General features: G+C 62.5%; 1 protein-coding gene across 1 annotated transcript; it reads right to left on the bottom strand.

The window, feature by feature from the left end:
• Positions 1–539: 539 nt before the first annotated feature.
• Positions 540–10,047, bottom strand: TBX2 (T-box transcription factor 2). Its single transcript, XM_081218310.1, has 7 exons — positions 9,327–10,047; positions 7,940–8,207; positions 6,776–6,922; positions 5,499–5,575; positions 5,225–5,388; positions 4,152–4,786; positions 540–1,926 (listed from the first exon to the last, which is right to left on the bottom strand). Exons 1-7 carry the CDS (start codon positions 9,719–9,721, stop codon positions 1,474–1,476), a joined length of 2,139 nt encoding a protein of 712 aa, XP_081074436.1. The 5' UTR covers positions 9,722–10,047; the 3' UTR covers positions 540–1,473.
• Between the last annotated feature and the right edge of the window lie 1,635 nt (positions 10,048–11,682).

Raw genomic sequence — 11,682 nt, forward strand, 5'->3', positions numbered from 1 at the left:
AACCCTGATACGGAGAGGACGTTTCTTTTTGAGGTTCAGGAGACAGAGAGATGGAAAAGGATTCTAGGGTCCGCGGTATATGGGGGACCATGGCCAAACCCCTCCTCCGAAGGGAAAGGGGGAGCAGGGAGCACCCATCTTATCAGCCCCACCTACCCAGAGGCTCTGAAAGGGGGTGCAGTTCCACTGTGGTGTCCCGGACTGGGAGCGGCAGGCCAGGCGCGGAGTGGCGGGAGAGGCGGACAGAGGCTAGCGGCCAGCAGAGGGAGCCCGGCCCCCGGCCTGGGACGCGGACGCGCTGGGAGCGCGGGGGCTCGCGGCGGCTCGGCGCCGCCCGGCCCAGGCCGCAGCCCGCAGCCCGCGCCGGCGCCGCCCGGCCTCGCAGCTCAGCTCGCTGCCCCAGCCTTGCAGCCGCCCCCGGGGAGCAGCTGCCGCCGAGCCCGGGGCGCCCAACCTTCGGTACCCGCCTCCAGTCCCGCCTGACGCGCTTGCGGCGCCCCTGCCCCGCGCGACCCACAGAGCGCACTGCGCCATTCACATCGCATTGTAGCGTTTTATTGTTTTCTCGAGTTTTTGTCGTTTCGTCTCGCTCCAGAGCGAAAAGTGAAAACCTGAGGTGGAGCCCGCGGGCCGGAAGAGCAAAGCCCGGGCGCAGGGGCCGAGGGGCTGGCGGGGTGGGAGCTCCTCCAGGGATCGGGGCCCTCTCCCGCAGCCAAGGACCCCCCCAAGCCCTGTACAATATAGATGCTCATGTAAAATGAAAAAAAAAATTAAATGCTATGAGTTAATCTCTAAATATTATGTACACAGCAATGTACACCTTTGAATAAATTAATACCAATTTGCATATTCTGGGAACCTTAAAGCTTATTTACACAAATTACCATTTATTTCATAAATATCTTTTTTTTCCCCCTGGGGACTCAAGGCAGAAGTGCCACTCCCTCTGCTGACCCAGGGGTGGGAGGGGCGCCTGTCTGGGTGAAGAGGTGGAAAGACTAAAAGAACAGGTTCCTCTCAGCTCAAGTCTACACTGACTTGAATCTTCACTGACCCCAGCACCCCTCACCCCCGATTCCCAAGCGGTCCCAGCCCGGGGCTAGGGGTTCTGGGGCTCCCCCGCCTGACGCCTGCACCTTCTGGCTCCCGAAGAGCCAGCCTCCGGCTGGGCCAGGGACGAGGCCTCCCCACAGCGCTGGAGGACCCGGAGAGGGCCCCGCCGATGACACCTTGACACGGGAGCAGGCTTGGACCAAATCCAGTGGCTCCAAAGTGACTGCGTTCCTGGCAGCTGGATTCCTTCTGAAGCCCAGGGAAGTGTCCCAGGCCCTGGCTGGCTGATCGGGGCTTCATTCCAGCCGCTGCAGCCCGCTTTTTCTCCTTTATTTAAATAAATACCCATTCTGTGCTGTACACGTCCCAAGCAGCAGGGGCAGGCAGCTCAGGAGGCCTGCGCGGCAGCTGAGCAGCCCCTCACTTGGGCGACTCCCTGCCGGGGGAGAGGGCTCGCTGGCTCTCCAGCCCACTCACCAGCCTCTGGATGCTCTGCAGTTCACTGGCTGCCTCTTTGGCTGAGCCGCTGGGCGATAGGGCCCCGCGGGGCGGGGCCCCCGCTTTGCGGAGAGCCAGCTCGGGCGGCGGGCTGGGCTCCCGGCTGTTGCCGCCTGCAGCCTTGGAGCCCTCGGCCGCCAGCCCAGTAGTGAGGAGGCTAGTGCTAGGTGGGATGGTGACTGGGATCTGGTAGGGGCTGAAGCGCAGGCGGGGCCGGGCACTGCCCAGAAAGGGACTCCGGGATAGGGAGCCTGCGGCAGCGGCGGCAGCAGCCGCAGCACTAGTGGCTGGCAAAGCGGAGGCCGCTGCGGCGGCAGCAGCCATGTAAGTGTAGGGGTAGGGGAAGAGGCCTCCGAAAGTGGGCATTGGGATTCCCTGGAAGAAACAGAACAAGACAAGGGTTAGGCATCCTGCCTGAGGTGTTTCTGCAGGTGATCTGGGCTCTAGGGGTGGTGCTACAACTGGGAATCCTTGCCCTACAGTTTTTAGGAATATGAGACCAGAGCTCACATGACTGTAATCCCAAAAAAGCACAGGTAGGCAGGAGCCGGTATGCCTATGGCCAAACCCAGTGAAAAGGGGAGCTCACTTCAGGCTATGACGCACAGACCTGGCGCCATCAAGCTCTGTGCCAGGTATTACAATCGGAGTGTGGGAAGGCCATTACAGGCAGCTGAACTAGCATGGGCCTTGAGGGAGGAAACACGGCTGGCACAGGGCCAGGCGGCCAGCAGGCATCTTTGGCTGTGTTGGGAGGGAGGTTCTGCCCACTTAGAACGGTGTCCTCCCCAGCCTTTCTATCCGCAGGTGCCCCGCAGGGCCGGGGAAGCACAGGCGAGGGGCGGGGCGGGGGCCGGGGGTCTTTGTAAGTTCTCCCTCTGCCTGCCCACCTGCTCAGGGGTCTCCTGCCTGGACCAGGAGAAGGCTACAGATGCCAATCAGTTTATAAACTGGCCTGAATACAAAGAACTCCTGGCGGCACCTAAGTGGCAGCTGAGGAAGGAATGCAAAGTCTTTGCCTGTGGAAAGCACAGTAGCTGGGAAACCCTGGGCAAACACTGCCTGAGTCCCTGAGGCCCGACTTTTGGATTATCTGACCTTTGAGATAATGTTCACTCCACAGAGTATGTGGGTATGGGGAGGAGGGCAGGAGCCGACTGGGCTGGGCTTCCAGGGAGCCTCAAGCCTGGCTCAGGCAGGGAGAAGGAAGAGAAGTAGCTTAGTCAGGAATGAGAAAATATCCTTCCTGAGAAGGTCAAGCCCTACTGAGCATTCAGACATGGTGTCTCAGAGGAAGGAGGGAGGCTTCAGATCTCCCAGGTTTTGGCTCTTCCTGATGGCCAGAGGTGAGCTATCCCGGCTTGAGAACTTAACCATTAGCAGTACATACACCAAGTGACGCCTCCTGAGTGCTGAGTACTCTTGCCCTGGCCTTGCCACCTGTTGACCAGGCTGTGTCTAGAAGCCCTGACTTCTCTGTGACCTCTCTGATGCCCATGCTTATCACTAGAATTTGTCTGAGGAGGAGGCATCACATACACACCGACTCAAGGGTGCAGATTAAACCTCCAGGCCCTGAACTCCATTTTCTGGAGGCTTCCTTGCCAGCTCAGATCCCCAGATAGGTGATGTTAGTGCCTCAGACACTCACTCCACACACCCCTGCCGCTGAGCTCTATTTAAAACTCATTTCAGAATCCCCTCCCCCACTTGAAAAATATTTGCTTCTGAACCAAAGGAGCCTTCTCAGATCTGAACTCCTATTTTCCTTCCCTTAAGATAAGATCTTACGGGTTCAATTTGCCAGAAACCTCAGAGGGAGGAAAATGAATGTAGAGATTCCAAATCTTTCCACAGGGAATATTCCACCCAAGCAACCAAAGAGGCCGCTCTCCCCATCAGATCTTCTTATTTTGCTGCTGGCCACAGTTTCATAAACTTTCCCCTGGGAGCTCAGAATTTCATCTTGGGCCTGGGGAACCGAGCCCCTCATCTCTGAGACGTGTGGCTGGGAGAGTTGGGAAACCCAGTGTGGGGGAAGGGAGAACCCAGTCCTTTGTCAGGTCAGAGGACTTCCTGGAGGGTCTGAAGGGGGCCAGAGACATCTGGGAGGTGGGTCATTTGGGTGGTCAATTATCCAGAACATATTTCAAATTTTCCTACTCCCTTTGTCCAGCCACTTTAGCCTTTCAGGGACTGACAGTGAGCCAGGGATCTTTGTTCCCAAGAAAAATGTCCTGAGGCAGGCCAGGCAAGTGGACTTACAAAAGCCCGGGGCAGCCCCCGTCTGCCAGAGCAGAAAGAGTCCAATGGGTGCCACTCTATGCTAGGGTTGTAGGGCAGGCAATAGGCCCAGAGAGGGTCAGGGACTTGCCCAAGGTCACACAGGAGTCAGAAGCAGTGCCCTGGACCTACCCGACAGTCCTAGTTTCCCTGAACCTAGGTGTGTTCCAGAGGGTCCACTGGGTCTCCCCAGGAGGGAGTCCTTGCCGGCTGGAAGCACTGGAGCGCCCATGGCATCCTCAAGCCCTACGCCTGCCTCCTCTGCCCACCTCAGTCCTCCTCCCTCCGTCGTGCTGCCTCCAGCTCACAGGCCTTACCTGAGATGCCAGCATGTGCTGGGAGAGGTGGAACGGGAAGGGCCCGGCGGTGCTTGCCGCGCTGGCCGCGGGACCCAGCCCGCCTGCGTCCAGCCCGGTGGCTGTCCCTGGCCCGCCGCCTCCTCCACTGCCGCCGCCTGCCACCGAGGCCAGTAGGTGGCCCATGCCCATGGCGGAGAAGGCGCCGGGGCCCATGGCGAACTGTCCCGGGTGCAGAAAGAGCGGCTGGCCGGCCCCCAGAGGCCCGAAGAACTGCTGCCCGTGCAGGTGGCCGGAGAAAGCCAGGCCCGGCAGGTGTCCGGCGCCCAGGGGGGACGCACTGTCTGTCTGCACCACCAGCGGCGCCAGGCCGGGCTCCTTGCCCTCGCCGGCCTCCTTGCGCCCCTCGTCCTTCCGCCGGGCTTCGGCGCGCTCCTTCTCTAGGCTCCGCAGGCCAAACAGGCCGTCCCCGCCGCTCTCGGCCGGCTCCTTGGCCCTCTCGGGGCTGCGCCGCTCCCGGGCGCGCTCGGGTTCGGTCAAGCGAGGGGGGCTGCCGCCGTCCAGGGCCGGGCTGCGGCCTAGAGCCTGCCCCGCGCGCTCCTCGCTCAGCCTCTCGGGCTCTGGGTCACTGTCCGCGGCGCACGACTTCTCCTCGGCTGCGGGGAGAGAGGACGCGCGGGGTTACGGCCCGGGAGAGACAGGCGCGAAGCCTCTCCCGGTGTCGGCGCCGGGCCGGAGAGACGTGCGAAAGCCTGTTCTCGGGGAGGCCAACTCGGAGGAGCTTCTAGATGCTCGTCGGGCTAGGGGCAGTTGTAGGTCACCTCATCCAAGACCCCTTATGTGCGGTGGGACAAAGTGAACCCGGTAGAGAAAACCTTACTGCCCCAGAGTCACCCAGCGCCAGGGCCCTAACTCGGAGCCCAGCAGGATCTGCGGGCCACCTGGGACCGCCCTCACAGGAGCGTCCTGGGTTAGAGGCCTCCCAGGCTCACTGCTGACGCTTCTCCCAGGCCTTAAGTTAGCCGGATGTGGAGCACCGAGCCACCTGGCGCCCGGTGGACACCCTCCCCTTCTCTTCCCCGCCAGATCCGCACCTCTAGTCCGGTGCAGGCGCAGGGGACTAGGCGCTGTCCCCGGGGAGGGTGGCGGTTCCCGCGCGGGGGGAGGGTCGCAGGACGAGGCGTCCGACTCGGCACCGTCGCGCTCTGGCTTGCAGTGCTCCTCGTACAAGCGCAACGACGGCAGCGTTAGCTGCTTCCTGGGGATAAGCGGACGGAGCGGGTCAGAGCGCAGCGCAGCACCCCCACCGCCCCCTTCCACGTCCTGTTCCCCCAGGCACCGCCGCAGGCCGGTCCCGTACACCCTCACCTTTTCTCCCGCCGGCCATTCCCGGTGTCCCGGAAGCCCTTGGCAAACGGGTTGTTGTCGATCTTAAGCTGCGTGATCTGCGGGAACCGAGGGGGCGGCGCCAGGTCAGGATGCGGCTCTTCCAGCCTGGCCTGGGGCACTCGGAGGGCAGCGGCTGCCCGCCCAGAGGAGAGCCCCGGGAGTGCACACTTGGTACCCGCCCACCTGGGATAGGACGCTCCAAGCCACAAGGCAAGGTGAGGCCGGCGGGCGGGCCTCGAGGAAAGCGACCTCCAAAAACTTTATTCGAGACATAATCCCTCAACTTGCACACACAAGCCCAAAGCTCTGCGTCCAGAGTCGAAATCCGTCCAAGCGTGCACACAGGCCCACGAGGCCACTCAAGTTAAACTAACCCGGAACCTGAGCAGGGCGCAGACAGCAGAGCACACGCAGGTCAGCAGACACACACAAAGTCAACCACACTCACGGGCCGCGCACATGCAAGTACATACGGGCAAAACAAGTGCCCAGGAAACCAAACGAATTCACACGCCTCCACACGAATTTAAGGCACTCCAAATGGTGCACGCATATCCGCGTGGGACAGACACATCGGTTCACAAGGACAGAAAAAAACGACCGTCAGGACACTCAGACACTGTCGTTCACCCGAGAGTCGTGCACACGGGCACAGGCCTAGTGGGGTGGTGCTTTGCCTCTCTAGAGAGAGGGTGTAGAAAGGCAGCAAGCAGAGAAGGCCCTTTCACTTGAAGGAAAAGTCTCTAAGCACCTCCCAAGGGGTCCCGGGCCTGGACTGACCAAGAGAGGGATGGCGGGGTGGGGGCTGTCACCTGTCCCACCCTCTGGCTCCCCCAGGAGAGTGAAAACTGGGCCCCCTGTTCCTAGCGTTGGGTTCCTAGCAGCAGGAACGCCTAGGCAGATTGCCTCCGGCGCCCTCTTTTCATTTAAATTCCCATCCCTGAGCCAAGAAATAAACGAATAAAATGTAAAAATGTCAGCACGGCCTGGAGCCTCTGCTAATTGCTAAGTAAATATCCCCACCCCAACGAGCGCCCAGCTGCTCGCGCGCCCGGGGGAGCTCGTGGGTACATGCCGGGCTTGCGAGAGAGCCTGGGGGATTTTGGTGGCTGCTGCGCTTACAGACGTTAGGCTTGGGGCTCGGGAGTGGGCCGTGAGGGAGCGGGGGGCTGCGGGCGGGTGTGAGTGGAGGGCTGGAGCCTGCACGTGGGGAGGGTGTCGGTGCAGGGGCTGGGCCCGCCGCCGGTCCCGCGCACCTTGTCGTTCTGGTAGGCAGTGACCGCGATGAAGTCGGTCTCGGGGAACACGTAGGTACGGAAGGTGCTGTAGGGCAGCTTCAGGATGTCGTTGGCTCGCACGATGTGGAAGCGCGGTTGGTACTTGTGCATGGAGTTCAGGATGGTCTGCGGGGAGGGCGCGGGTCAGCCGACAGCACCCCCCTCCCCAGCCTGTGACCCGAGCATTTCTGTTCTCTGGGGACCCGACCTCTTTCCATCTCTCTCTGTCTCTCTCAGGGTTTTGCCTTCCCCATTCCAACCCCCCACCCTTCCCCGTTTTCTCCTGTCTTCTCCGCTTCTTTTCGCTCCTATATTACTTTCTCTTTTTTCTCTCAATTTTCTTCATCACAGTTTCTCTCTCCATTAAAAAAAAATTACCCCAGTTGAAAACAGAAATAAAACAAAATAAAATCCCCTACAATGCCACTCTTAACCTCTCTTCTTGGGCTCACTGCTAAGCCCCTAGTAACCCCACGGAGAGAAGACTGGGCCCTTCGCGGGCTCACCGACTGCCCTGCGTCCGGACAGGGAGTCCCTTTTGCCCCATGAACTCCCCCCTCCCATTCGCTGGGGCCCTGGCTCAGGCAGAAACGGTGAGAACCCCAAACTCCCTCCTCCTGGTCGGGCAATCTGCCTGTGGGAGGAGGGAAAGGAGTCTCAGAAAAGGTATGGAGGGGGCTGTTTTAACTTTTAAATCTCCTCGTTTGGGGAGAGGGATGGGAACCCGGGTCTTGTTCACGGGGAAGGGTGAGGACAAGCTGAGGTCCTGGGCAGGGCTTCCAAGCTCAGAACCTAAAGACAAGCGGCTGCACGACCCAGTTCTGGCCACACCTGCCTCCCGCTGGACCCTAGGAGGGGCTTTGGAAGGCCTGACGAGAGCTGAGGCTGTGAGCAGCCTGGAGCTGAGCAGCCTGGAGCTTAGCGGCCCCCAACCCCGCCATTCTCCAGGCTTGCAGAGCAGAGCCCTCTGGGCCCAGGCCCAGCCGGCAGAGGCCACAGGGCAGTGACCTGGGCAGGGGCACCCTGCAGGTTCGGCAAGCGCTCCCCTCTGGGGAATCCCGTGGTCTCCTCTCCTCCCCCCACCCCCTGCAGTGCCCAGTGCTCAGTCTCCGACCCCCATCTGCACATCCGCCCTGCACTCACGAAGCCGTGCTTGTCGGAGATGTTGTTGGTCAGCTTCAGCTTATGGAAGGCCACCGGCTTGGCCATCCACTGCTCTCCTGTGGCCGGGCTGTCCGGGTGGATGTACATCCGTTTGGGCATCTCTGGGTCGGCCTTGCCCGCCACCATCCAGCGCGAGTTATGGAATTTATACCGGCAATCATCAGCGGCCACGATGTCCATCAGCAGGATATATTTGGCCTTCTTGTCCAGGCCGCTGACTCGCACCTTGAAGGGAGGAAACATCCTCCTGCGAGAAAGAGAAAGATGGAGACGTCATGGGACCCGGCTCTCTGTCGGAGGACCCCTCCCCCTCGCCCCCCCCCACCCATTGCCTGGAGCTTCCCCACCTGTGTTCCGCTGTTGTCGCTGCTCTCCCCCTTAATACTGCCTGGGAGACACCACCTGCGGTTGTTATTCCTGGGAGACCCCATTTCTGCCTGTCAAGACCCTCTTCTATTACAAGGCTTCCCATCGGCCCTATGCTCAGATCTAGGGACCCTCTTTCTCCCTCATCTGAGATGAAAGCCGAGCTTTCAAGAAAGAAATCCAGGGCCTTTATAAATACACCCGCTTCTCTTGACTCTCCCTGAAATCCGTTCAGGGGATATATCCACTTGGGACTGAAGCTCTCAGAAATAAATTCGGATGTTGTTTGTTTGGGGGAAGGAACTGGGTTACAGCGCCGAACAAGGACCCTGACCCTGAAGTTCGGGGGAAGAGGGTGAGCCTGAGGCCTGGATTCTCCGTATCTGACTCAAAGGCTTGAGTGGTTGGGGATTGTAGTTTTCTTCCGGCCTTACGGCCTAGGGCGACGTGAGCGTCTGGAGGTCCTCGCTCCTCGGCGCGGACAAGGCTCCAGGCCGGGTCAGGCTGCAGCTGGGCCGGCTCGGGGCTCGCTGCCGAGAACGCAGCGACCGGCGGGAACCTGTGGGCCAGCCTGGGCCTATCACGGTGCGAGTCTCATTCTGGGCTCCAGGGTCGGAGGAGAGCGCGGGAGACGCTGCATCTGCCCGGAGCACCGAGCCAAACTCGTAGGCAGGAGAGCGAGGCCGCGGGGCTGAGGAGTTGCAGCCGAGACCGCTGGAGACCAGCCAGGGCCGAGCCGCGGGGCCTCCTCGGCTTTGGGACTCATAACGATTGGGGCTATTTTGCAGGAGCATATTTTCGTTTTCATTTGGGAGATTTCGATGCTTTGGTTTAAAAAAATTCGTTCGCTGCCAAATAAGAAAAGTCAACTTGGTTGTCTAAGCGTGGTGCGGGGGCCCGAGAGAGCAGGGAGCCGCGAGCGGCGGGCTCGGCGCTGGTGGGTGCTGTCGGGTGCCCCTCCCGCCCACCCGCGCGCCCTCCGGCCAGCCGGCCGCCCTACCTCCCGGACTTGGTGATGACCATCTCGGTGCCCAGCTTGTGGAACTGGTCCCACAGCTCCTTGGCCTCCAGCGTCACCTTGGGGTCGTCCTCCACCTCGTCCTCAGGCTCCAGGCTCTTAAGCGAGCGCAGATGCGCAGCGGGCGGATGCGGGCCGAGTGCCGAGACGTGCAGCCCCGCCTCGGCAGCCGCCGCAGCCGCCGCCGCCGCCGCCGCCGCCCCCGCCAAGCCGGGGTCGGGCAGAGGCTTGGCCAGCGCGCCGGGCGGCAGTGCGAGCGCCGGGAAGAAGGAGGGCTGCGCCGCCGCCAGAAAGGCGGACATGGGGAAGTCGGCCGGCCGTGGCGCGTGAAACGGGTGGTAAGCCATGGCGCTGGCCGCCAGCGCCGGTTCTCTCATCGGGACATCCGGCCCAGGCGCCCGGGGGCCGGGGCCGGGGGCGCGCGGCTCGGACCCCCGGCCCGGGCGGCGGCGCGCGCGGAGGAAGGGCGACCCGGGTGGCAAGCGCGGTGGCAGCTCCTCCCGGTTCCCCGTCCGGCGCACGGCGAGGGACGCGGGGCTCTGGGCGCGGGGGCGGCGGGGGCTCTGCGCGGGGCTGGGCTGGGCTGGCCCGCTCCGGCGCCGGGGACCACGCGCGACTGGTTAGATCTTGTCGTGATCTCTGGAAAACTGTGACTATCTCACATGTCCTGCCCTGCTCGGATCCCCTGCGCTAACGAGCCAGGCCCCCCTTGATTGCTGATTTTACGCTTTTTGGACCAATTGTGGGTCTCCGGGGGCGGGGTTTTGACAGCTCAGGCCAAGCTCCGGCCGGGAGGGGGGGCCGGGGAGAAGGTGTCGGAAGCCTCAGCAGTAAGAAAACATGTCAACAGAATAAAATATTAACCAATGACGGGCCAGCGAGCCCCGAGACCCCTCCCCCTGCCCCGGCCCCCACCCCGCCGCCCGCGCCCGCGGTTGCCTGCGCCCGGACAGGAAAGCGCGGCGGGCCGACCCGACTTTGCCGAAAGGGCCCGAGGCGGGGGGCGCCCGGGTCCCAGGGCCCTGGGGAAGGACCCCCAGCCGCAGGCCGCCCCAAGTGCAAAGCATTGACACGGCCCAGAGAGGAGAGGGGGCGCCCTCCTTCTCCCGCGCCCGGCGGCCCGGCAGCTCTGGCCCGCGCCCCAGCTTGGCCTTCGACCCCGCTCCCGGCCGTGGCGCCGCCCGGGCCCCTGCACTCCGGAGGGAGGCTGCGGGTGCTGGAAAGAGAGGCCGGTGGGCGGGCGAGTCGGGAGGCGCTGGCTGCCGCGGTCCCGGAGTGGAACCCAGGTGGCGGGAGCCGGTGAGTGGAGCCGTGGCAGAGCCCTGGAGGGGCCGGCGTGGGCGGGAGCGGGACGCGGCCTTTCACTCGGGAAACGCGGGGACCCCTTAGCCCGCGCCTCCCCTCCCAGGAAGACTCAGGAGGAACCGGGAGTTCCGGGAAAGCCCTGGACTCAGCCTCGTATCCGCCTGCGTCCCCGACCTAAGCAGAGCTCTCCCACTGCCGGGAGAGCGGGTCTTCGGGGCTGGGAAGGTGTGAGTACACCTTCCGCCGAGCACAGGGCGGCAAGGCGCGGGCGGATCCAGCCCCCAGGTTCTTGACCCGCGACCCAACGAATTTTCGCCGCATCCGGTACCAAAGACACAAGTATCCCTCATTCTAAACACCGGCATCCTCTCTCCTCCACTTTCCTAGAATTTGTTTCCAGCTCCTGAAAGCTCACATCTCCCAGGTTCAGTAATGCCGAGTAACGAGCGTGGGGGTCTGAGCGTCTGTGCGCACCTGCGGTTGAGCCTCCACCCCCACCCCCACCCCCGCCTGCCGCAGTCTTTCTCAGGCAGCACCAATATTGCCTCCCGCCCTTGTGTGTGTGTGTGTGTGTGTGTGTGTGTATTTCGCGCCCACTGTGGTGGTGCCTTCTGTGCGCAGCGGGAGCCGAACTTAAGGCGTGCGCCCAGTGAAGCGGCTACACACCTGCCTTGAATCAGTCTCAGGCCTGACACTGATTCCTGGAGGTCGCGTTCTGAAGGCAAGGCGGACCACGCACTAGACACGGGTGACACTCCTGCCCGCACAACCAATGCAAAGGCGGGTGAGTTCTGCCGGAGCGGGTTTGCGCCGGCGTTGTGGGCGCGTACAGCCCACATCCAACAGTGTCCCATCCGCTGCGCACACCAGTCGCAGGGAATCCTGTCGCTGCACACGCAGACCTGCCGTGTAAAATCTGATCACCCCGGCAGTGCGGGTTGGGGACCGGCCGGAACGGTTTGGCCTCCCCGAACTTTTTTTCTACTTTTCTGAGCCGACCCCGGAGATCTCGCTACCCGCCTACCCAGCGTGC

This window comes from Mesoplodon bidens, assembly GCF_964165515.1.
Source record: "Mesoplodon bidens genome assembly, chromosome: 19".
In the NCBI taxonomy this organism is placed as follows: Eukaryota; Metazoa; Chordata; class Mammalia; order Artiodactyla; family Ziphiidae; genus Mesoplodon; species Mesoplodon bidens.